Genomic DNA, 27158 nt, shown 5'->3' on the forward strand with positions numbered 1-27158 from the left:
TTTAACTATAAAGACCCCTCCAGACATCCCACTCCCCTCTAGTTTGTTTGTACAGACAGTTCCAGATATTTTGTTCTAATGGGTGAATATATGTATTTCCTATTTTAACATGCATGCCTACAAAGGTCTTTAAATCAGAACCTTTGGCTAATAATATCTTTTGGAGTCACAGATGTTCGTAGCTATTGATGCACCACCATGCTATGTAACCACACACTAGTTAGTGCTGGAGTAACCCTCTGGCATTCAGATAATCTGAATTAATCTCAGTGCAAGAATTTAAGGCCCAATTAAGGAGGAGTTTTAATACAGTCCTGCCATAAAATAACAAAATATCAAAGAGGTATACTCCTAATTGACTGGCATGTTAAAAAAAGCCTGTACTGGTTTCCAGGTGGCTGTTTTGTAGGGCTTGACATGTAAAATGGTTGACAAAAACTGTAGAAGCTGCCAAAGTTCTGGCAGAATAAATCTGATCTTATGTGAAGCTATGTTATAACAAGCCTTAATAAAACCTGGAACGCACAACGACAGTCTTCAAAATCAGATGACCTGTTATATTTTCTTCACAAGACAAATTAGCCTAAAGCCTCTAGAGTCCTTGTTCTCTGTGAAAAAAAAGGGTATATACTCCTGTAAGACGGTAGAGTGGATCTAAATGTCCTCTTAAATATTTCAATAGACCTGCTACGAGGGCCTTTATCTTCCCGATTGTCCCATGTATTTAATTAATATTAAACACAGCTTTTCATGGTTAAATTTCAATGGAGGAGACCGTGGTGAAATATTTCAAGAAGGTAAACACATTAGAATGAGAAGATACCCCAAAACTCCTGCAAGTGAGTGATGTGCAGAATCAGAAGCTCTATGTACTTTTCCACAAAGCTAGCAGTGTTTCAGGAAAGTAATATAAGACCAAGCAGTAAAAGATTGCAGAGGGTCTGCAGATTATAAAGCCATTTAATACGGTAAGTCTATTTAGTAGAAGCTTTTTCAGCATGCAAATACTTTGCAGTTCTCAAATTTAACAAAACAAATACTTAAAATTATGGAAATAAACACTTTATAAGGTGAAATATTACAAATGATTAATTAAAGAATTTGAGTTGGAACAGCAGATGTTAAGGGGAACATCCTGGCTTGAGATGTCAGTGTATGTGAGAACCAGCTCCTGATAGCCCTAATTTTTTGGTGCTTAGATAGATTAGAATCCTTTTTCTCTAAGTAATGCATGATACATCCTTTACTGCTCCAAGAGGCAGAAAAAAACCCCATGGTTTTATTCTAGTTGGTAGGGTTTTTTTGAAATAGATCGTAAAAAGATAGAAAGGAAGAGGTGGGCAACGCAAGCAGCACAAAGCTGGGATTTGGCAGACTGTTTCTAGACTCAGTCTGCTTGAGTTGTACTTTTTTTGGAAGAAGTGGATGCAAATCTCAAGTGGGAGGAAGAGTAAGTGTAACAGTCTAGTTCAAATCCAAGCGTTAATTCCTAAGCAATCAAAATGTTTATGTCAAAGAATAAATGAAATACTTTCCTGTATTAAGCTGTTTTCCCAAAGGTGAATTTTAAAAAGTTGTCAGATTGTTTAGATTACATTGATATTTTGCACAGAAATAACATTTTATTTTAGAGCAACAGAAGAGAGCAAAACAATATGCAGGATCTTTCAGTTCTTTATTTCTTAGCATCATGTTTTTGATTAGCAGCATCAATTATTTACCTGCATGTGGAAGTATTCTGCTCCAAGATGACATGATACTTCTCGTTTATCCTTTTTATGATGTCTATTGTACCAACCCTTAATTGTTGTATGCTGGCCCTAATACTTTTCAAATAGTTTGGGTGAGAGTTGGAAGTATTGCTTACCCTGAAATGGAGGATTTCATTCCTTGCTTAGCTAATTTTTCAGTTCAAAAGTATCCTATGAATGGTCACGAGGAGACTCCTTCTGGGAAGGGTTGTGGAGACTGCACACAGATTCAGAGTCTGTCAAACCAGTTATTACCTAATACCATATTCAAATGAGCTCCTCTGGTGTCCAAAGGAGCTACAAAAGGAAAATCCACTAAAGACAGGGAAGAGTCTTTCAGATAAAAATTAGACTACTGAAGTGCTCACTATTTACACATATGGCCATCTTTCATGCAGAAGTGTACTTTACATAAGAAGACCGGAAAATTTCCACAGGTAAAAGTTCCAAAGAGCATGTGATCTAATGCAAGTTAAAATGCCAATATTTACAGAGACCTACAGTAAAGAAACAAACAAAGGCCCTTAAAATCCTTTACTTGATGCAAGGACACTGGGCCTTTTTTGGCCATGTTTGGTAAGAAGGAACCAAGTTATGATTTGTGTTATTCTATTATTTATATTTCCATACAGAAGGTATCAAGGTTTATTCATAATTCCCATGGATGCTGCTTGCCAAGGATTCTACTCCTGTATATGCAGGCTTAAATTAAAACCCACAGATGAGCAAATGATTAAAGAAAGTGATGAATCATAGAATAAGATACAGCAGATAACTTTGATCATAAGTTTTCTGAAATAATACCTCCCAAAAATGAACATTGTGTGCTGAATCGTTACTTGTTTCTTAAAATAACTTGAGTACTGATGAAGTCAAACAAGGGCAAGTGCAGGGTCCTGCACCTGGGAAGGAACAACCCCATGCACCAGTACAGGCTCGGGGCAGACTTGCTGGAAAGCAGCTCTGCGGAGAGGGACCTGGGTGTCCTGGTGGACGACAGGTTAAACATGAGCCAGCAGTGTGCCCTGGCTGCCAAGAAAGCTAATGGGATCCTGGGGTGCATCAAGAGGAATGTGGCCAGCAGGTCGAGGGAGGTTCTCCTCCCCCTCTATTCTGCCCTAGTAAGGCCCCATCTGGAGTGCTGTGTCCAGTTCTGGGCTCCCCAGTTCAGGAAAGATGAAGAGCTACTGAAGAGAGTCCAGCAGAGGGCTACGAGGATGATGAAGGAACTGGGGCATCTCTCCTGTGGGGAAAGGCTGAGGGAGCTGGGCATGTTCAGCCTGAAGAAGAGAAGGCTGAGAGAGGACCTTATAAATGCTTACAAATCTCTTAAGGGTGGGTGTCAGGAGGATGGGGCCAAGCTCTTTTCAGTGGTGCCCAGTGACAGGACAAGGGGCAATGGGCACAAACTGAAGCACAGGAAGTTCCGTCTGAACATGAGGAAGAACTTCTTCACTCTGAGGGTGATGGAGCACTGGAACAGGTTGCCCAGGGAGGCTGTGGAGTCTCCTTCTCCGGAGATATTCAAGACCCGCCTGGACGAGGTCCTGTGCAGCCTGCTGTAGGTGACCCTGCTTTGGCAGGGGGGTTAGAGTGGATGATCTTCACAGAGGTCCCTTCCAATCCCTACCATTCTGTGATTCTGTGATACTATGCATTCTGAAGCATCTTTTCTTGGATAATAACATTAGGTGTCAGCAGCTTGATTTTCTCCTTGCACCCTTACTTTCTGCTTTTTCTCTATCTCCCTTTTCTTGTTTACTTAAAAATGCAGCACAACTTGTCATTCTTGCCATGCAATTGTCACACTGGCCTTCTCTATCTTTGAACTACTTCCACCGTCTCCAAATTAATTTGCTGAAGCGTTAATTTTCTTTCTCATAACAGCCCATTACAACTTCTTGACCCTATGGCGTAGGAGTTAAAAGTCATAAACCACGTTCTTCAAAACCAAGAAGTGGAAGAAATTACAAGTGTGATGGGTGGAAAAAATATTTTCAGGGTCTATCACAGGATAGGGTTGGAATTACATTAGGTCCCATGGCTAAGCAACAGTACCGGTCCTAGCACCTCATCCTGACTTACTCCCTCTCATATCCTTTCTGTTAGTCATTATCTGCACATTCCACAGAACTGCTGACAGACTGCATGAACGACAACAGAAACAGTTGCATCATCTCTGTTATCTGGACATCTGCACAGCTGATGAGGAACGTTTTGATTTCAACACAAATTCCTGCTGCAAAGTAATTATTTACCAAAAATTACTTAATTACCACACAGAAGAACATACCGAGATTTGAGTTTATACTTCTGAAAGAGAAGAATATTAACATCTACAGGCATTTTGAGACAAAAACTTACCCCTTGTGCATGGAGATATTCAACCGTTTTTGTTATCGTAAACAGAACAGCACTAGCTTCTCGTTCTGAGAAAAATTTTTGCCTAAGGATTTTATCCAGCAGTTCTCCTCCTTTCATAAGTTCTGTTACTACGTATACGTATTTTCCATCATCATACACCTGCAAAAAGTACATAAAGATGTAAACTTCAAAATATTTATTCTCTACTATCTTCCTGCAAAATGCACAGAGATAGTGCAGGTGCATCCATGAGCTGTCTTCTTCAATTATTTTTCCCATATTTCTCACCCCACACACTATGCAAACATGCAAACATTGTTTATCTTCAGAAATGAACACAAATTCTTCTACAAAAAGGTAGTACAGTAATGGAATAACATAAAAAAACCTGGCATGTAAATGTTTAAAGTCAAAAAAGGATGAATAACATGTAGTTTTCCCCACATAGTTTTACTGAAACTAATTAAACTAGACATGGGAGAAATTAAGAAGTAGTAATGGAAATTAGTCTAATTAAGGCAAAACCAGAGCTAATTCTAGAAGCAATTAATTGTACCAAATTACAAATATAAGCAGAGATCATTCCAACTGAACAGTCAGACAAGAAAAAAAATTAATAAACATTAAAGTTCACCTCAAATAGGCTCTGCGAATACTGAAGTCAATGCATACAAAGCTGCTATGATAAAAACCTACAACCTATACATTACTCCACACATAAAGCCTATAACAAAGTCTAAAATTAATAAAATATGTATATTTTAGTCCTTACTTCTAGTTATAAAAAATGGCTTAATTTTTGCATGGCTTTTACCTTCTACTGAAACAATAGTTGAGTTATTTATATGATCACCAGGGGGCACTACAGACTGAACTACACCAAAACACGTTTTAAGGTATACTTTGGCATTTCATTTCAGTTGCACTTCCTTGGGGTTTTAGCTCAATCCAGAAAGTGGTTCCTGCTTTAGTGAAACCTTTTACAGACTCTGTTCCCTATTATTATTTCAACCTATATTTTAGGGTGATATTGGAATCTTTCTCTTCAGTAATACATGTGAAATAAAAACTAGTTTGTGTTTAAGGAGAAACAATTATCTAAGTTGTACTAAAATAAATTTAGGAATAGATACCAGCTAAATTAACAAAAAAAGAGTTCTCATCCCAATTTCCTTGGTTTAAGCTACCCAGGAAATAGAGGCTACTAAAGTTTTAAGCTTAGAATTTTTTGTGCTCTTAACTATATTAAAAGGATTTATTTTCTCACCAAATAAAAAAAGAGGAGTGTTAAAGAAATAATTCTGCAGGCTGTACAAGCTTATGATCTTAAGGAGAGGAAGACAAGAGTTTCTATGTTCTCATTTAACAGCAATTTTTCCCTCATGAAATATAAATGACCGATCACCTGAATGTGCTTGTATTAAGACTTTAAATATTACACAGTATTAAAAAACAGAATTATCTAATTCTAGGTATGAAACTGGCATTTTAGATTGTTTTTTTTTAATAGGCGAGCTCCCTCTAATCCTGGTATAACATGAGGAAATAAGCTTATTTCATTTGACATTAACGGACCACACACACCTCGGTACTGCAGGGGGCATTCAAACAAAATTTGCATTTGGTTCCTATTTTATCCGCTACCCCTTGCTGGTCCTGTCTGCCTGCCAAAAATAAAAAAACCATCCCAAACAAACCATTCCCCTTGCCCCAATTTTTCTAATGGTATTATCAATTTAGTTGTTTGCACTGAATAAATACTGTTTAAATTTTCTTCATAGTTAGGTGCACAGTATTATGCTCAGATCATAAATGTGATGCTAGTTTTTAAAATGAACTCCTGGCACATGCCGAAGATCAGTCAGTGTGTCTTCTCTACCAGGCAAATTGGAAGAAACTATAGTGAGAAACAGATGTAGGCACATGAACACAATATAATGTAATGGAGAAATGGAGCACAACTTTTGTAAAGTGAAGTAAGATTTTGCATATATATTGGGAGTTTTTTTGAACTCATAAATAAGCACTTCGACAGGGAGATTGGATATACTATATTCAGGTTTCTAAAATGCTTCTGAGAAGATTCTTCAGCCAATGCTTTAAATAGCTCAAAAGAGGACAAAAGTTCCGTTACAGAACAACAACTAATAGGTAAAAAAGGGTAAAATACATATAATGGTCGGGCACAGGAAGTGTCTAGGTAATGGTTTGTTGGAAGCTGTGTGCTTCCTCCGTTCTTACACTGTTTCCTAGGCACCCACTAACGGCCACTGTCAGAGGCAGGATACTGGATAAGCTGGCCATCTGATTTAGCACAATATAGCTCCTTCTTTTGTTTATATACTGTGTAACTGAAAAAGACCACTGATAACAATCAGAAGGAAAAATCCCAGAGGATTGGACATTGCAGAAAGAATCTGGTCTTTTGAATATCCATTGTTTCAATTTAAACACCTTCAGAATTAAATTACATAAAAAGACTGAGTAAGAATGAAAATTTCCATCCTAAGCTCAATTCAAGTATTACTGCATTTATTCTTGAAATGCAAGAAAATAAATAAATTATTTCTTGCAGAATAATAATTTACAAAGACATGCACTTAAATGCTAAAACATTTTATTTTGGCATTTCAAAATAGAAAGATTTAAATTTTGGCGTGGAACTGAATGAAAAATTGGGTCAAATCAACACTGAGTTTTATTTGTATAATAATACATGGTGCTCTTGATAAGTTTGTGGCCTGAAGGCCAAGTACTCCTTGTTCTTTCCTCTGAAAGCTGTAATAGCACACCGCTATACTGTGGGATATGCAAGCAATCTGCCCCATGCTTCTATATTAGGACAATGAAAATTTACAACAATGTTAATTTCTTACAGTAGTGGATAACAAGGTTTTAGTACATATGAATTCTATACCACTTTCCTTACACTGGACATACTTCCATAAACTCTGCTTGGGGAATTGATCTGAAGTAGAAATAAGTGAGTATTATACAGCCTACTGTCTTTCTTCCTCTATGGACTTCAGGCTTTTTTTTTGTAGTCTCCTTTCCTATTTGTGTATTACTGTTGGTGTGAATGAAAGATGGCTCCTGCTGGAAGGTGACTGATGATGATGAAGAATTAATTACAAAGTAAAATAATTCAGCATATGTGGCAACTTTTCAAGGTGGCTTGAGTTTCTCTGCTCTCAGTGTAAAATATTCATAATGCTAAAGTTCAGGTAACGTACTCACATTCCTTATGTTTGTCTTCCTGCTTAAATAACCTAATCACTATTAGGAATTAAAGTAACCCATAAACCTAGTATGCAGCACTAAAAGCAACGTGAATGCTGATGCGGGTTCTGTGTTAGCACAGTTGCTTTCACATAGCTTTATTGTCCAACCACATGAAGCAGAACAAACAGAAAGTGGGATTGTAATTATGATATCTAGCTTGCAATAAAGTAAGCTCCATGGTGGGCTCCTTGTATATCTGACTTGTTTTGTTCTCCCAAGAAAGGGCCAAACTACATGATACTGATGAAGTTAAAGACAGATTACAGTAGGAGAAGAACTTGAGGCAAAGTTCTCTAGTACTCATTTCCACAATATTCACGAGCTACTCTTTTAATGACTTCAAAATGTCTGAGAATCTCCCTCCAGCTGAGCTCAGCTTCCTGGAAATCGTTAGCTGGTTTGCTTGAGGTTTGGTTTTGGGGACCAGAATACTTTCCCACAGACTAAGGCAGTCATTAAGCATAAGACTTTTTAATTTTTAACCCTCTTTAATGCACAATCAAGGAGTGACAGACAATTTTCTTTTTCTGTTCTCTATGAAAAATCTCTACCTCCCATCTTATGTTACTCTCTGCTTTTTATGGTTGAAGCCTTTCTATGGTCAGAGCAAATAATACAAGAAAAAAATAGCCAGGTAATCTTCCACACAAAGACCAGATAAAGATATCAGGTAAAGAAAAGCGATGACCATGTATATGAAAGGATTTTGTCCACTACTGAGTAATCCTCGTTAGTATCCATGACAATTACTTTGGGTATTGTTCTAACAGTGAGTCCTCAGTTATATAACAATGCACTTTAAAATTGCTTTTGACTAATGTAAACAAAAGTGGATTCAAAGTTAACTAAGCAATGAAAAAACTTCGTTGCCCCTTTAAAAACACAGCCAACGTTAAATGAATTATTCCTGTGCTAGGACTGATGAAGGATGAATTATTTGACTGCTTAGGATTACACTGCACCAAAATATGAGCATCTTTAAAAGATGACAATGAGACATCTCAGTAAAAAACTGCATATTGTTGAATAAATTGCCTTAGGACATTGTTTTATTTTTAAATACTGAAAAACATGAACATAAATCTGAAATGTGGAGTTTGTCATCTCTCAAATTAGAAGGTGATATGCAATCGTAATACATTAAAGGATGCCTTTAACACACTACTTACATCTTTTAGGGTAATAATATTTGGATGCTGTCCGTAGCGCAGTAGGATTTCAATCTCCTCTGTTGGATCTCTTTTACTCTTGTCAATAATCTATAAGAGCAAACAGATACGTAGGCATAATTCTTCTTGTGAATATTATATAGTGTAACACTTTGGTGTGCTTACTAGCATAAACAGATAAGCAATATTTATTGTTGTTGATAAAGGGCATGGATTATTACCAAACCAAAGTTTGTTAAATTGGAACAGCAAGGCAAAGCAAAAAACGTTGGAAAAACATAAAAATCTTCAGTTGGAAACAATTTTGGAGGATAAAGGAACTGATCCCTCAGGCTGTGATAAATAACACAAGGCTGTTTAGTAGATAAGACTTCAGTCACCCATCGTTTAGTAAAATAGGAAGTTTGTAATTTGATGTGAGATATTTGTTTGACGATGCTAATGAACGGACTTTCACAAAGCTAATCTCAAAAAAATGTTTAGTGCAGCAAAAGGCAAAGCAGGTGAGTAAGGGAATAAAAAATAGGAAAAAGGAAAAATTTCTCAGAGTTAATTCAGACAAGCATTCCATTATGAGAGTTCATTTGAATCTCTGGAGGCTTGCTATCAGGCTTTGAAGTTCTCCCTCTGCAAACAAGCAAAATTAATATTTTGCCCTGCTTAAAAAGTATTCTTCTTTTTTTCTCTCCTTCTGAACTGTAAAATTTTCTCTGCTGTCTTCTCCATCTCTGTCTTACCCCTTCTTCCTCTTGACATCCTTAAGCCCTTACTGCACCATCCTAACACACTGGACAATGATCACCTTATTCTTTTTTCACAATTACTTGAGGAAAAAAAGCCACAACAGAGGCAACAGAAAAGCAAGGCAATCTTCACAATAAATGTTACAGCTTAGACAATTAACAGCTATGTCTACTTTCTTCCAGTTTCAAGAAATTACTTCAAGTTGCAAGCACACAAGTCAAATCTGTTACTGGCCAGAACCAGAATAAAGACTACCAGATTGAAACTGGAGGGTTTCCAGTAGACAATCTGTGTACAAGGATACAGCAAAACATAATTTATCTTTGCATTCTACATATTTAAGTAGTAAACTGTTCAACAATTCAAAAAGAGAACGGCCTCATATTACAGGATTTAAATTCTGCGCCCCCCCCAAGTCTGATAATCCATACTCCTGTTTTCATAGTAACCATTTAGCCCCACAGTGTTATACAGAAAGACAAAAAAACTTATCATTACACTTCTGGGAACTCTACTGATTTCAACTAAGAATTTAATGCCTTCAAGGAAGTGCTAGAAAGCTCAACAGAAATAACATAAAACCATCATTAGAAACCTTGTTAAAAACTAGTAAGCAAAGACAAAGAGTAGAAGTTTATTCTGGAAGGCAGGCCAGACTTAAGCACTGTTATGAACTTCTAGCTATCTGACAATTTATGAATTTACTTTGGAAGCAAAAACCCCATCTATAACTATGTTTAAATAAAAGTAATCCATCACATTTTTAAAAAATGATGAAAAGTCATGTAAGCTTTTCATAGAACATTTCCTTCTAGAAGCAGTCATGTAACTCCCATCAGTTTCACCGTAATTACAGAGATGTTTCAAACACTGAAGAATGCTTTTTACCACCCAAACCAGCATATAGATAACAAAACTCATAGCAATTCTACGTAAATATCTGCCAGTAAGTATTCTGTTTGGTTGATTACTATAATTCACATTTTCATCTAAAATCTTTCTCCATTTAAAAAATTATCTTAATTTGCTATGTTCTTTATGGCAAATAAATTAATGATTTATGTAGCCAAATGTCTACAATGCTAAAACCTGAAAATCGTGTGTTTTATAACAAAGTAATTACCTTTACAGCATATTCCATGTTTGAAGCTTTATGAATACATCTCTTGCAGATAGAGTAAGACCCGACACCGATATCTTCCTTTACTTCATATCCATCAGTAAACTGAATGCTGTTCCTGTGCAACTGCTACCAAAATAACATTATCAATTGATGAATAGTCTAAATATTTAACTGACCTTTATATTAAAAACAAGTTTTTGAATTCCTATTCATTTGCTTTGAATTTTAAACTGATGGCTGTACTAGGTCAAAGTGGTGTAAATAGCCACTACCTTCTGTTTGGTATTAGTATGAGATAAATAATATAATAGACACATTGCAAGTAACACACACTGTATTTTAGAAACTGACAACATGATTTTTCTGGTTACTGATCCATTAACTTACAGATAGAATTTCCAAAACAAAGAAGATCATCAGTCTACATGGCAAAATAATCTAAAAAAGTATCACTGTTTCTGTTGTCTGACTAGATGAATGCCATCTGGAAAATGCAGACATATTGAATAGAATCAGATTAACTGGAAATTGCATGGAATGGCAGTCAAAAATCCTTTCACAGAAATAAAAAGCTGTAAGAAGGACAAGTGTTCACTCTTGTAAGGGAAGGAAATGGTGTTCTAGTATGAGGAGTCTGTGCAAAGGACGCAAAGCATTTGCAGGAAACCATCTGGGTATCCTGCAGCGCAGAAAAGAGGAAATAGGAGTGAGGAAGTGGTTGAGGGGCACAGAGGAAAGGCAGCAGAGAAAGAGACCTTTACGAGAGGGAAACCCTACACAAAGAGAAAGAATTTCATCCACGAAACTATGTGGGAAAGAAGGAGCACGGAAAAGCTTGCAGAAACTTTTAGCAAGACTTCAGGACCAGCAGTCATTCTGACATGTATAGCAAATCAGACAGCTTCTTTAGAATAAAAAAGGATCTAAAAGCCCTTGAAATGTAACTGTTCATTATACATGAAACAGGTAAGGTGTACAAACAAGCATGTTACGACTATTCTAGGCATAATGAGAGGATTAAAGAAATACAAGAGCTATTCATGTTCTGAATAAATTGTTTTTAAAAAATTTTCTCAGACATTTGCAAAATACCCTTCGAGTGAAACATTTAAATAAACCAAATCATACGTCATACCTTTTTATTCCTACCTATACACCAATAAGTTTTCAATACAGTTTAGATCACCAGTTGGTACTCACCTCTCAGTCTTCCCCAATAATTAAAATTACCAAAAGCAGAAAGAGGAGGTAGTAATACAATTTTTGCAGATGTCTTCCAGTTTTCTGGAAGCATCTGCTTTTTCCCCCCTGGTTTTAAATTCTCCAGGGCTGAAGCATGCTTTTAGAATGACCTCAACTTCATAAGGAGGCAAGGCATGCCTCTCCCCCATTCAAGCATGAGCTCCACCTTTCTAAACTCTCACAAAACTGCACCTAACCTAAGGTTTGTTGTCCAAAAAGAAGCAGTACCGGCAGTAATAGAATACATAACAACTGCATTAGGCTATTAAAAGTGACAACCTCACAATTACTAATATGGGAGACTGTATTGGAGTCATTCTAATTCTACTAGGAAGCCAAAGCTTGTGTGCTTGCTGTAACATTGACTTGTATGCTACACTGAAATAAATCACAAAATATCACAGATTAACACATTAACTTGAAATGGCTTGGCAGGGATGGAATATGTCCCAAGTCATGGGTTCCAAAACACACAGCAGTCCAAAACACCCAGATACAATTCACATTTGTACTCCAGTGACTCCTACTGCACTGCAGGAATCAACTGATATTTTCATGCATAGGGGAAAAAGATCAAGATGTCTGTTATTCCCCTCCACATTACATTTATGGCTTGATATTAAAGAGTGAATGCAGCACAGATGGTAGAATGTTATCATTTCAAGGCTGAAGCCCATTGACACCCATGGCTGCTCAGTAATTAAACAGGTCCTGCACCTTCAGAGGTTTTGTTTGGATAAAATAATCTGATCTTTACTTTTCTTGTATAAAGCTGATAATGACTTTGTCATGGTACTTCATTCTGCGATGAAGGAAACAATCCCTCCACCAGGAGACAGCAATACTGCTATACTGACTTTTTTTTTTAAAGCAGATGAACTCACCTGGACAATTGAATGTACTCCGACTGTCTGCATTGCTTGGCTTTCATCATCTGATGCAATAGCTACAAAACTAAATCCCCGAAAAAGCTGATGCGCATTAGCACTAGGTGGGATACCAGGTGAATCTGAAAAACACATCGTCTACTTACAAGCAGAGTTTTTAAAATGTAGAGACGAGATGATGTCTAGTCTGAAGAGTAAACTACAGCTTTATGCTATAAACTACGCAGAAACTCTGATTTGCAGAAAGTGTTTCTGAGGACCAAAATACAAGAAATTACTGAACTGTTCTGCATATACCATCTAGAAACAAAACTGATAATCAATGACTACAAAGATATTACTGTCAGCAATATTTTATTCCACAAAAAACAGTACTTTGCAGAAAATATTTACATATAGCAATATATCTGTGCTATTTTTATGGAGGAGAAGTACTCAAATTCTGGAAACACCCTAAATTTGTAAAGACAAAAATTTCTATCATATTTTGAATGGATCAGTGTAAAACTATGCAGAGACAGATTGCACTGAAACAGCAACTTTGTCACCCAAAGTCTGAAATGACTAACCTTCTGCATATAGATAGTATGCAGTGTCACCATCATGAACTAAATGAACACAGAATGTAGCCTTTAAAGACACACAGAAATGGATAATTTTTTTGAATTAAAAAAATGAGATTACTCAGATAAATAAAATTGATGTATATGTTTTGCTGCTAAGGATTACTTTATTTTTAACATAGGACAACTCAGTTGTCCCTCCTAATATACTTAAACCAAAGACCACAAAAAAATTTATGAACTATGGAAAACTTGTCTGTAAGCATTAATCTAGCCCAGCAACACCTGGAAGAACAAGGCATTTTACATAAGCTGAACAGAAACAATGTTTCTAATTTTGGAATATGTAAATTGTTTCATTCTTCTCTTTTTACCTTTTGGAGTTTTTGCTGTAAACTCAGGGTCAAAATAAAACGTATCTTCAGGTCTGCCAGTTGCAGGTTTAAAAGGGGGATGAATCTCTCTCCTGTACAATTTCTGAAGAGAAGGAATAGGCCAGAGTGAATTAAAAGTTATACAACACCATCAAACACTTAAGAAATTTACTGAATTAATTTTGAATTAGATACTCACATTCCAATCTATTTTGGAAAAGAATGCATGCCTCTTAATTTCTTCAACTCCATCTGGACCTGCTCCTTTTATAGGGAAGAAAAATGTCTGTGAATTATTTTCTTCTTTGTTAAAAGAATGACAAGCAAAATTATATTTCTTATTTCTTCTGTATTAATTTTAGATGTATGAATAGCAGAAATGATAATATTCTGTTGATCATTAGAAGAGCAAACAGGCAAACTATGTTCTTACTTCAAAGCCTATTTTATACAAGAAACTGTAAATTTATTTAGTCAGTTTAATGGTCATGGATGTTATCAATATTGTGATCAAAATGCAAATATTCTGCTAAACACTTTACCTAATCTGTTTGCTGGGTTTCTTTTGAAGAGCATTCGCAGAAGACTCTGTGCTTCAGGACTCAAGAACTGGGGCATTCCAAGTTTGGCCCTATAGAACAAAAACAATTAATAGCATACAAACATATTTAGGTAAGAATTAACTCTGCATTCCCCCTATCCTTTGTCATTCAACAAATCCTTATCAAAATAGCATCACTGAGAAATTGCCTTCAGACATCAGAAACAGAACAAAAGTGCTGTCAGTCATGTAAACCTGTAAATTCTATATTTTTTCTGTTTTGAGTAGTATAATATTTTCAGTAATGACTCAGGAACTTAAGCAGAAGAAGAGGTGGTAAAAAAAATGTAGACAAGAATAGTTATAGGAAAACAGTTTACAAACTTGTGAATTTTTGTAATATGCTTTGATCCACTTTTAAGTCTGGTTATTACCAAATGACACCAAACAAACAAATCTATTCTCATAATAAGATAAAAGACATTTTAGAAGGGGAAAGAAAAACAGTATGTCACAGTATGACATACACCAAGAACATCCAAGCAAAACAACAGGAAACCTAAGGTAGAAGACAGAAATTGAACTAAGGTAGGACAGATCTTGCAAGATTAGCAGGTAAAAAAAGAGAAAAAGATCACTCCCTTCTTGCTTTCTTTTTGCTCCACCTCAATCCATTTCAAATACTACTTTCCAACTTGCCAGTCTCGAATTTTTAGATTTAGGTTTCTGCAGTTCTGTTTTTAAATTTTGTTTTGTAATCCTCACCATATTCTTCTCCTCTCCATTTAACACTGAGCCTCCATCCTCTCATGTTACTAGGTCTCACTTTTTCTTATTTCCTCCTTTCCATCTCTTATTCAACCTGTAGCTTGTATTTTTCCTGTAACAATCCATGACACTAAGCTTCCTCTGTGTTTCAACCAGAAGACATGAATTGCCTTGTGTTCCAGCTATTTGTAGATGTCCACCTCCATGTCACTTCAGCAAGTGGATACACGTTGCCATTGATTCACTATTCATTACTTTAAAACTAGAATTTACTAACTTTTCTATTCCTTTCAATATTAAAGAAGTCGGAGGGAGGAAGAGGAAGTCTGAAAACCTTAGCCTTCTTTGGACTCTTCAATAACATAGTACAGGCAGATCAAGACCACCAGCGGAGTGGAGGAATGGGCAGTGGACCATCCAACGCTTCCCTTACTGCCATGCACCACTAGCAACTGAATTCTCACTCATGCACTTTGTATGCAATGATTTCATAGCAGGTTCACTTGATGTCATTTCCACTCACAGCAAAGTATCACAGAGCTACTTGGTAAGAAGGAAGCAAGGAACACATTGTCTGCAGAAGCACAATGGTATCATTTACAATGTTATTGAAGGACAGAGATCAGACAACTAAATATGGCAGGACTGTGCTGGAGTGGGTGGAAATCTTTGTCCTATTATAATCCAAACCAGCTCCAACAGCAGGATACAGCCCTGGAGGTTCAGCATGAGAGGTCAAATGCTTAGAAAACTCTAAAACCAGGCCAAAACCGTAACTGCAGTTAATCTTAATGGAGAAGTGACTCAATGAACAGAAACAGAATATGTAGAAGGAATTCTAGAGGACTGGTATGTACGGCAGTTCACATTGGAGTGAACTGGAGGCGCTTGTGCCAACCACAGAGACTAAGACTGTCATTGCTCCTTTTCCATCGTGAAGGAGCACCTTTCACAAAATCCTTTTGAACTGTCACTGACTACGTGACACAGCAGAAGACGAAGCAATCACCAGGTCCTCAGACTCCTGTGTTATACAACTACATGTGTAGTCACATGAGTGACAGCAATTTTTTTCGGACGTTCCTGATGGATGAAGACAAAACTTTATATGAAGACATGCCTCTTCAAGTAAAGGAGAAAAGATGCTTGAAAAAGTTAACTTCATTGCTGAAAACTACGATTTCTTCAAATTGCAGAGCTTCTCGGTTTTAGGTAAAACACACAAGAATAAATAATAAGTTGTCTTGGTAATATTGTGAGAAATAAAACACCCAGAAAAACACGTGTTCTAAGAGGAATACATTTTCTGAGGATTTTCAGGAACAGAAAGTAAGAAAAGCAATATATCTTAAATGATACACTAGGAAAATATGAATTCGTATGCACACCTGTCAATTTTATCAGTTTTATGAAAAAATTAAGAACAAATATAGTACATTTACTAGAATACAGAAAATAAAAAGAAAACATACTGCCATTCTTATAGGGCCAGACAAAACATGCGAACTTATCAGAAAAGACTTTAAAATATCTTGTTTTTCAGCTGTTCATATTATCAGCAGCAAAACAGATTTATAGGTATGTAATAATCATAAGTGTACAGAATACTTAAACAGAGGTAAAATTTCTTTACTTCCTACCACATTTTTTGTGCAGCTCTCAAACTAACTAATTACAAAGACTAGAAGGTGACAAAAGAAGGAAGTTGGAAAGGAAATTGGAGATACATGCTGAGATAAAATCTGAAAGTAATTATGAATGTCAGTTAACTGGGGAGATGCAAGGAGGATATTCTACATGGCAGCTGAACACAGAACATTTTTGTAGCAACAGTGGAAAGACTGTTGAGGAACAGAGTGGAGTCACATGCAGGCAGGGGAAAGAAGAGAAAGATGTGACTCGTGAGACATGGATTAAAGAAAAGGCATGGCTCCTGAAATAAGTGAGAGTGCAGTAGAACTATCTCAGACTAGCTTCTTGTAAATAGGAGGTGGCCAGGAGTTTATGCTTGCTGTAAATAGATAGAACCTTTTAGCTGAAGACATTCAATAATTATAATGTGAAGATTTGAATTGGCATGGTGTTGAGGCAGCAGAAGAAACTAGCATCACTAAATACATTTGCAAATATAAGATGAGGAAGAAAAACAAGTGCAAAGAATAACATAACACATATGCATTATAAAAGCAAAAGCAAGGAAAAGAATGAGTTTGTTTTCATATTCTAATTCCTTCAAAAAAACATGAAAGAATTTCATATATTTACTTTTCAAAACAGGCTGTTGGTGCAAAAGAAATGCTGGCTTCGATATATAAGTAGACAAGTGGTAACGGGACTAAGAACAATGATAAACAATGCAGCAGGAAACAAATGAGAAAACTAAAAGTCTTATGAGCTTCTATGGAAAAAAAATGGTATTAGTAAAAAATGGATAGAAACAGAGAAGTGAAACTATGATATGAGGAAACAAAGTTGTTTGCACAGTGTTAGGCTACAGTCCCAAATGTGGGACTGTTATGTCACAGGTTGTATTAGTTCAGAGAGTGTGTAGGGGATAGCAAGGAAAAAAGAGCAGGTCTTCATTAGCAAAAACAAGAATGTTAACTGCATGAAGGAAAGCAATTTCCACAATACAGCTAATGCAAAATCTATACTGGAAATAGCAAAGGGGAAAACTGGAGTTTGGGCAAGTTATAGGAGAGTACATAAGGGAGAATGCACTTTAGCAAATAGGGAGGCAAGTTGTCGGCAGCACCAGTAATATAAAGAAATAGGGTGAGGAGCTGGTAAGATAGAAAAGGATAAGGAGAGAAAATATTTTCTCAAAAAAACCGCTAAACCAGAAAACAAGAAGGAAAAAATGCACAAGTTCTCAAAAAGTATAAGAAAGTTAAAAAATATTATGGAAATAAGATGGGAAAGATCATATGGTTGGAGAAGTTATTATTATAGATTAAAGAGCTGCTATGAAATTCTTTGTACCTGGTATGGGGGAGGAATAGAAAGGCAAATTAGATAGGTGGCAAAGGGAATTAATAGTATGGAATAGGGAGTGACGATTTACCAGTACCTTTGGAAATGAGGGAAGAGTAGAAATTAGATATTGCAGCCCGGAGGGCATCCCTGTAGAATACCTGATGAGATATATAAATAAGAGTGTACTCACTTGAGAATCATAGTCATGGTTTCTTTTCTGTCTTTCCCTTGGAAAGGTAGAGTACCAGTGAGCATTTCAAACTGTATAGAGTAAAACTTTCATCAATTACATTACCTGGACAAAATCTAATTTTTGACAAAACTACTTAGCATCTTAACCTTCCAAAATTCATGCATGTTAACAATCAAGTCTGTGCAAAACAACTTCTCATTGTACAAATTTAATTACTATGAACATTGAGCAGCCTTTGCCATTTTTAAAAGCTGCGTAATATTTTCCTATGTTCATACCTTGCTTTACATGCTTTTACCTGAACAATTTAGACTATAACATCTGTGTTTAATTTCTGCCTAAAAAGTTTATTCTTGGAAGACTTGATCTATACAACTGTATTTTAGTTTTCAAGAGAGTGTGGGTAGGGAAAAAGATTTCCCTTTCAAAAGTTAGTGACGATTTCTCCTCATGCAGAGATATTTAAAAAGGTCAAATTTTTTAAAATTGGCATGTACACAGCCTTCATTGGAAAGAGGAAAAAGGTTAGCTGATTGACAAAGACATGCATGATGAAAAGTGGTTACTGTATGTATACAGCAGAAATAAAGCCTGAAGAAACACGTAAGAACTACACAGTACGTTCATGCGCATTCTACAGTGCCTACTGCAACAGACACTGTTAAAATACTGATTTGTTCTGAAAGTGACTGAGTAAAAATAGATAAAGGCTCTTCCGCTGGGCTGCAGTATACTGCAGGGGTATCAGATCTAAGGGAGGCAGTGAAAGCAGCCTGGCAGCAGTCACAGCAGCCAACACTCTGATGCAGAAATCCTGGTTTTTGGTTTAAGAATTGCAAAACAATTTAGTTTAATGAAATTTCATGGCATACACTTAAAGCCATCAAAACTAAAATAATCATAAAAGAATACTCTGAACAGCTTATGCAAACTTAAGTCATCCTGAAAACAAGGTATCATCTATTCCCCTCTTTTCTGGGATGACCTAAACAGTCAGCCTTTTAAGCATTAAAAATGTACATGGTTAACTTGAGTGAATAATGTGCGACTAGCATTCTTAGATCTACAATAAAAGCATGAAGTTGCACTAACCGCATTCTTTAAAACCCCTTTTTATTAAAATAAAAATTAAAATTTCTTACTATCAATACCCTATAAAGTATTCAGAGAATAAAATCTGCCAACTCTTCACTGTTGCTAGATATTTTTTACTCTCAATATTAATTTTTACCTATATACTTACATTTAAAATTTTAGATTTAATATAATTCAAACATGAAAAAACCCTACTTTTATCTTTAACACTTCTTAAGACAACTGTCAGGAAAATGTGAGAGGCAGAAGCCAAAACTATATAAAAAAAAATCATCTCTTGTTTTTTTATATTTTAGAATTATCTTCACAAATTGCACTTGCAACAAAACTTTTTTAAAGGTAAATTTGTAGTGCTGCATATTTCACTTACACTTGCTTGACATAAAAAGTTTCTTTAGCAAGTTCCTGTTTCTAACAAGAATATGCACTTGTATTAACAACTCAGCACTCATGTTCCTTATGTCCCATCCCCCCCCCAATGATATACTCCAATATCAACAGGCCAATAGTACCTTAAGAATAAGCCAACACTGGCCTTCTCTAGCTATCATCTTTTTATTTCAGCAGGAGACTACCTCAACAAATACATAATGCTTCTGAAAACTTTAAATGAATGTTTTTAGAAGTCTGGCATGCCTTAAAACAGTCACTGTTTTAAAGGACAAGTTGGAATATACCTCTCAAGGATGGTTTAAACATACATAGTACCTAGCAGCAGGAGAAAAGAGGCCAAATGATTTGTTCAGATGTCTTTCTAGTCTCTGTTTCTATGCTATAACTTCTGTTCCATCTAGATACCATGTACTCATACCACACCAACAACCACTCGAATTCTCAATCAACACAGATTCTAATTGAGAATGATTTAAGAGTGAATATATACAGATTATCTATGAAAATTACCATGCAAACTAGGAATGCAAGCAACAAAAATATGTCTTGGAGAAAACTACACTGTATTCCGTATACTGATTTAGAGAATTTGCTTTTTAAGGTAATATTTTTGTATTCAAAGTAGAAACCAAAGTGTTTAAAATGCAGTGCAATTAGGCTGTGAAAGCTATATCAGTCATTTCTAACATCTTTCAGCAATTTTCAATTTTAACATACACACTTTATAAGCACAAAATTATGTTTTCCAGCTTTACAAAGTAAAGCAGAATTTTAACTATGTTTGTGTTATCAACAAGAAATATTCTGCAACTACACTGTAATTATCTTTTAATTGACTGTGTTCTTACTGATAAAATGTGCGGTTGGGGGGGGGTGTGCTTGTCTGTCTGGAGAGAGTTTAGTTATCAAGTGCTACTTTTACATAGTCAGTTTTCAGATCACAACAGCATTCCAGATGATTAAAAGGTGACAGGATGACTTATTTTCAGACACAAGAGTCCTCGTACTACAAAGTGCACATTAGTTGTACTGTTACAGTCATATGTAGCAGAATCAGCAAGAAACAAAAACATTTCCTTTAAAAATCAAATTATTTAATCTTTATGTGAAAAATGTACACAAAGATTATAAATATTAAAAGTCAGTCAGGGTTCCCAAAATACCAAACATGATCTATTTTTCTTCTCCAAAGCCATATTTGGATACACACATTATTTCCCCCAACCCTGCCACTTCACAGAAGTTAACTCCTTACAGAAATGCTGTAAGCAACTGAGCATCTATATCCCATATCAGCTCAGTGTCATTTAGATTATTTTGATGTGTGACAGCAACAGCTGTCATTATTCCACTACTAGTATTACACTGGAGATTAACTAGAAAGTTTTCACTTTTTTTTCAATTTAAGAATAAATTCAAATTTAAAATGTGGATCTAAATTTCTTCCCTGCCTTGGAAGAGACAGTATTTTTCCTATATACTTTAGTATTCCTATTAGTCTCCATAGCATTCAAACTGCAATAGATGCATAATATTTCAATTCAATGATAACAAAAATATGGCATATTGTTGGTGTTGACATGAGACCTGGTCCATGTTCTTGATTCAAACTCTGTGGTATTGTTATTAATTTCATATAATTTAGACTTTTTTGGTACTTCGAATTCATTTAAAGCTCACCTTAGAGTTTAATGTTTGATTTGTTTCACCACACCTCGCAAAGCACAGTTTTGCTATTATTCACATTTACCAGAAACCTACCATCAAAACACCAAAAGACCACCAGTCTGCACTCTGTGTATGGCCTCTTCTATTAACGACTTCTGGTGCCATATATTCCACTGTTCCACAGAAAGAGTAGGCTTTTTTTTCATGATCGATTGACTCCTTACTTAAGCCAAAATCTGGAAGAAAAAAACCCCACAGTTCTAAATGTAATTTTTTTAATCACTCATGGTTAATACTTTCACCATAATGTGAAATGTGATGCTTATATCATTCACATATACACCCAAATACACATATGAGAATTACAGAATTCTCCTCCCCTCCCTGCATTATCACAGGTCCCTAACATCAGCTGTACTTGTAAAGCAGATATCTTATTTAAATATTCATATATTTCATTTATTTCAAAGTAATTACACTATTTGGTCCACAGTAAAATTACCTACCAGTTAAAATTGCTTATTTTACTACATTGCCTTACCCCAAAAAAAGGAAAATGCAAAGATTTTATTCTGAACAGAAAAGATCCAGGTGTTGCAATTCCCCTGTATTCACCTGTCAATTTGATATGTCCTTCCTCATCAAGCAGAATGCTAAAAACCAATAAAAAGAATGAAATAAACTAATTAAAGTATATTCTAACTGTTGTTTCAGACAACGTACTGACAACATTTAGTAATAAAGACAACAGCATACACAAAGACAAGTGGAATTGAACATGCATGAAAATGAATCATTAGAAGGAGACACTCTGAAATTGCACATTTTCTTTTCCTTCAGTTCTTTCTTTTTAAAGATTATGAAACAGAATCAGCATATCAGATTTGTATTTAACACTTTTTAAATTCAGCATGGTATGTAGTAGCATTTATCTTGAACTTTCAGTTTTGGCCATCTGCATCATATGTCATTATCACAATTGTTAAAAATAAGAGATGTAGTTCTATTTCTCTTAAACTGAGCAAGACATCTTAATACAATGTATGTTTGCATATGTATACAAAATTGGCATTCATTTGTAATTACTGTTTCAAAGGGTGTTGACCACTTCAAACAACATCAAGTAATAACTATTCTCACGTTGTACCAAAGGCCAGGGCCCACGGGCCCTATAGTTAGAGCAGGCCTTCTCCTTCCGCCTGTTTGTTTCCATCACAAAGGCAGCCACACTTCTCTGAGATGCCAACTACCCATAACCACCGCTGAATATAATCGCAATTCAAAGAATGCAAAGCATTCAAGAACTGCACTGTGCAGCACCACCTACACAGCCGACTTGATTCCTCTAGCTTCTGCGGGGCGCTGTGTTTCGTCCTGGGGACAACACACAACCCAAGCACACAGCACTTGTCCATTTCCCCTACCCTTGCATAGTATAGATACAGCCTGTGAGAGTTACTGCTATCTCATCCATAACTTGCAAGTAACTTCAACCTCTGATAGGTTTTTCAATCAGATACACCCAAGGCTTAAAACCAAGGCCTTTCAATAGGTATAGACACCCACATTTAAAAAAAAATAAAATACTGTATTTGAGGCAGTAGCTATTCAGTCTTCTGACAATTACTATTTGATTCTTTTCCTCTTGGAAGTAAACGTTGGAAAAATAAAGTTCTCTCACTTTGCTTTTTAAAGATATTTTTCCACTTGGTAAGCTTATTTTTCCCGACTTTAGAATTACTTAACAGAACACTCTCAAAGTTTAAACAGAATTCAGTGCCTGTTCACTTATAAGTGCAACCCCATGCCAAAAGTCTCCAAAATTCTGATTTGAGTATGAATCTTTCCCCTCTTGTCAGCCAGAGCTGAACATTTTAAAATTTGTGCCTTTCTTCCAGGGATGCACAGAAGAAGCAGCTATGGAAGCCAATGGAAGTTCCACCTAACAGCCAGGTTCTGTGATACTTGTTACTCATTTTTTCTCTTTTCCACTAATACTTTATGAGCCGGTTCTCTCACACAGACTTTTCAGGTTCTCCATACAGCCATAACAGAGAAGCGGGATCACCAAGGACATCACGACTTCAGAGTTATTGTAGATTTCCTTGCAATGAGGCAGAGTATGTTAACTATCTGATTACGCACAACAGAGGAGATGCACGCATTATACTGTCACTTAGATTCCTGTCTGGTTAAGAGAGTACCACTACAGCATACATTTCTATCTGAAAGGTTCAAATGTTTCAGATAATAGCATTGACATTTTCTTCTTTACATCCTCTAAAGATTAAAAAAAATGACTGGAGGAAAGATACAAACAGGAGACAGAATTCAGTCATTTGAATGAAGCACAGATGACTAACATATTGAGACACAACACCATACCAGAATTGTAACTTCAAGTTATTTTAAGTTTTCAGTGTAATTATGTGATCATCAATACATTCAATAAAGCCTGTGACTTGCTATTTCCATATTTTACTTTAAAATTTAAACTCCATTCTGCTCTTACTTCAGTGGATTTTAAAAATCAGTGTTAGAAAAGGTGTTTGCTGTTAGGCTTTCAACTGCAAAGACACAACATTAAACTGTAACTTGGTATCACACTTTCATTCTAAGTTTATCTCTAGTCCAGAAATTCTACAGTAATGACAAAAAATAAAAGGCTGAGAAGACATCTTCTCCATTGTACACCCTAAAACACCTGGCAAACGAAAGGTAGGAATATTTTGGTATACTCTTTAACCTAAAGTAACATGGACTATAGTACTTGGCATATCACTCTGAAACTAGATGCTCATGTTCGAGTGGAAATGAAATCCAACCTTTTTAATTAAAATAGCCCACAAGCTTCCCCCACCTCCCTCCCTGTTCAGTTTATATAGCAACTTACTAAGTTTAACAGCTGGAAAGAGAAATGCATAGGTAGAAGTGCTATACAAATCAAATTAATACACTGCATTTGTCACAGAGGAGTCTTACTTTTCTGGTTTTAGGTCCCGGTATATTATTCCAAGACTATGTAGATGGTCTAAAGCAAGTGCTAATTCTGCCAGGTAAAATTTAACATCGTCTTCTGTGAACATCACCTGAGAAAGCAAAACAATGTATTTTACACATAAAATCTGTAAAGCTTACACCAGCACCAACTAAACAATGTTAACAATGGTTTTGCAGAATGGTTCTTTGTAATACTTGAATTCATTTCTATACAAAGCCCTAGAAACTCAAATTTCTTGGTGAGACAAAACCTAACATTTTCTGTTAGGAAGATAAACTAATCCCTCGTTACATTCAGTGAAATGAAGATGTTGTCCCAATTACATCAACAACTGTTGTGATCCACTGACAGAAAACATTAAACTTCTCTGAGAATTTAGAAAAAGATAAAAATAATAAAAAAAATCCTGCATGATTTGATTCTACCTCAGTTACTAATCTGAGCCCCCCCTTTTTTTTAGAATTATCATTAACATCTTTAGATACAGCATATGGACCTGGAAAAAAGAACGGCAATGGTGAGCACAGATGAACATTATTTTAAGCAAGAGTTAAGAATGGATAATATCATATATTTTCCCCTTAGTAGTTTAAAGGGAGAAAGACGTATCAAAGCCTCTACCCAAGGTTGTTGCTGATGTTACTTCTACAAAAGAGCCAATATTTAGTACAGGCACATTCAAGAAGGGAAATCTCTATAAGAAGAATTTAAAAGCTCAAATAATGAAAGATCCCATGAGGATGAGAAGACACCCACACTGTTCTTTAAAAACATTGCATGGCATTCATCTCTCCTAACCTTAAACATCTGCAGTGTAGCTATCTAGTTCTGAATTAATCACTTTTCCCTTTGTAGTCAGTGGGGAAAAAGGAAGAACTTCTAGGCTGCAGTTCATCTGATCTATTTTACATGAATTGATACGATGATGACATTAATTGCATCCAGCATGCCCATTTCACTCCACCAGTTCTGAACAATTACCGTAGATTCAGGTACCTATAATGAGTATTTCTTATCTAACCATGTTAAATCATTTAAACTTTGAGTGGCTCAAGATTAAAAAGTCACGAGCAGGGAAGTGATATACATTCATTCTTGGGAATTAAGACAGAACTACAGATTTTAAGAAAAAAAACACCTCAATTTTAGAGTACTAATAATTTTCTAATTATCTTTGGCAAAACAAACGAAAACAAAAGAAGCAACTTGAAACAGATGGCTTCATTGAATAAAATGTAGTAATTTATGTGGTCAGCACAGAAACGATGATATATCTATACACAAAATGCAATACATTCTGTTCTCTTAATAACCATATAGCTTTGTAGTGGTGACCCAACTTTCCCGGATACTCTGTAGCAAAGAAAAATGGAACACAGCTACAATTACAAGTTCTGGCTTTGGATATATATGCAAAGGATATAAATTAGATATGTTTATATCTCTATCTTACTATATATTTGTTGGAAGCTTCTGCACATGAGTGATGCAAAAAAAAAAATCTGATATATGAAATGTTAGCATTTATTTTAGGAGTTATAATCAAATTAATTTGAGGTAATCAAACTTTCCAAAGTTGTTATTTCATATACCTACACAGAGATATCACCAGCCCAACAAAGGCGAAATGTTCATGTTCAGAAAATTACTAAAATAAGTGCAATACCATTCTTGCTTTTTTAATATTTATACAAAATGTAATTTTGTGTTCATATGTAAATAATAAGAAAATAATCTGACACTAAATTCTGGATATTAGAACCAGACACAAATCAGTTAATCTGAATACAACTACTTTATATAAATTCATGATCTGAATCTCATCTTTAAACATGGTAGCAATAGAAGAAAATTTTGCAAGGTGTAAAAAGCACCACAGAACAACCGCTTGTCTAACCCTTTTTTCAGAAACAATGTAAATTACCAACAACATTTTCATGAAGTGACTACTTTGTGCAAAAAACCCAAACAAACAAAAAACCCAGCTGGTTAAAAAAGATCTTTAAAATTCTATTCAATTAAAACTGAATTTAAAAACTAGACTCTCCTAATATAGGCAATTTATAGTTAAGTATTATCAATAGATGATTTTCAAATTAAAAAAGTTTACCTCTTTGGATAAACGTGTAAACAAGTCTCCGCCCCTGAGAAAATCCAAAATAAGATATAGCTTCCCTTCTGTTTGAAAAGCTGAAAAGATCAATTAAAAAAATTAAACATAATCTAATTTTACCCATGATCAGAAGAATAACATGCCAAATAATTCACCCTTCTTTTCACTATCAAAATGAATTATTATTCTTTTTCCTTTATGGAAAAATGTATTTAAATGAATTAAGTAACTGTTCCTCTATCACGGACCAAGTAACTCTCATGCCATGTGAAAGCAAAGCAAGTCACCAGTGGAATTTCTGAAAAAATAAACTATACTCAGTTTAGTCAGCATTTCATTCCAGATTTTGGGAGTAAAATGCCTAGATTTAAAAGGGCAAATTAGTAACTAATGCATGTATTCTAAAACTTCTGGAAACTTAGCTTAACAGGGAGATCTTGTCCAGTTTGCAAAAGAGTGACAAGTAAAATAGTGAAAGCTACATTATTTAAGCCACATTAGAGAGTGATAGCGATCTGAGGTTTGAACTATAGGAAAAACTGGGTCCTAAAAGAAAAACATAAATTGAAAAAAAATGAACAACAGAAACTACTCTCTATCTTTTTTTAGTTTACTTTCTGCACGACACGTTAAGAGTGCTGATTTCCTAGCCCCTCCACATGAATAATTTTTTATGGCTGTTCATACTATTAACCTTAAAAGGCATATTTCCACCAATTTTGATGCAACTGGAAGTAATGCCATTGCATATGTTTTCTACAGAGTAAATAAAGCAAGGATAAAAAATAATTTAAAAAAAGTGAATGACATATAGAAAAGATAAGAGGTTTTGGAAAAGAATGGCTAGACATAAATTTAACTGCTTTTTAATAAAGCAAAGGGCTACAAGACTCTCAGTCCTATAAAGATAA

At 35.4% G+C, this 27158-nt stretch overlaps 1 protein-coding gene across 3 annotated transcripts in view; it reads right to left on the minus strand.

Annotated features, from left to right (window-relative positions):
• RPS6KA3 (ribosomal protein S6 kinase A3) overlaps positions 1-27158 on the minus strand; it is an 86585-nt gene that overhangs the window by 9964 nt on the left and 49463 nt on the right. For 2 of the 3 annotated variants that reach the window (XM_075429292.1, XM_075429314.1), the window contains exons 6-17: positions 26245-26324; positions 24116-24222; positions 21749-21786; positions 21227-21369; positions 17975-18045; positions 14042-14130; positions 13699-13763; positions 13500-13602; positions 12560-12684; positions 10434-10559; positions 8567-8656; positions 4116-4274 (exon numbers count right to left, since the gene is read on the minus strand). In XM_075429292.1, the coding sequence (XP_075285407.1) occupies positions 4116-4274; positions 8567-8656; positions 10434-10559; positions 12560-12684; positions 13500-13602; positions 13699-13763; positions 14042-14130; positions 17975-18045; positions 21227-21369; positions 21749-21786; positions 24116-24222; positions 26245-26324 (1196 nt within the window). The remainder of the gene's footprint in view (positions 1-4115; positions 4275-8566; positions 8657-10433; positions 10560-12559; positions 12685-13499; positions 13603-13698; positions 13764-14041; positions 14131-17974; positions 18046-21226; positions 21370-21748; positions 21787-24115; positions 24223-26244; positions 26325-27158) is intronic. The other variant, XM_075429303.1, reaches the window with a different exon arrangement.

This window comes from Opisthocomus hoazin, chromosome 1 (assembly GCF_030867145.1).
Source record: "Opisthocomus hoazin isolate bOpiHoa1 chromosome 1, bOpiHoa1.hap1, whole genome shotgun sequence".
In the NCBI taxonomy this organism is placed as follows: domain Eukaryota; kingdom Metazoa; phylum Chordata; class Aves; order Opisthocomiformes; family Opisthocomidae; genus Opisthocomus; species Opisthocomus hoazin.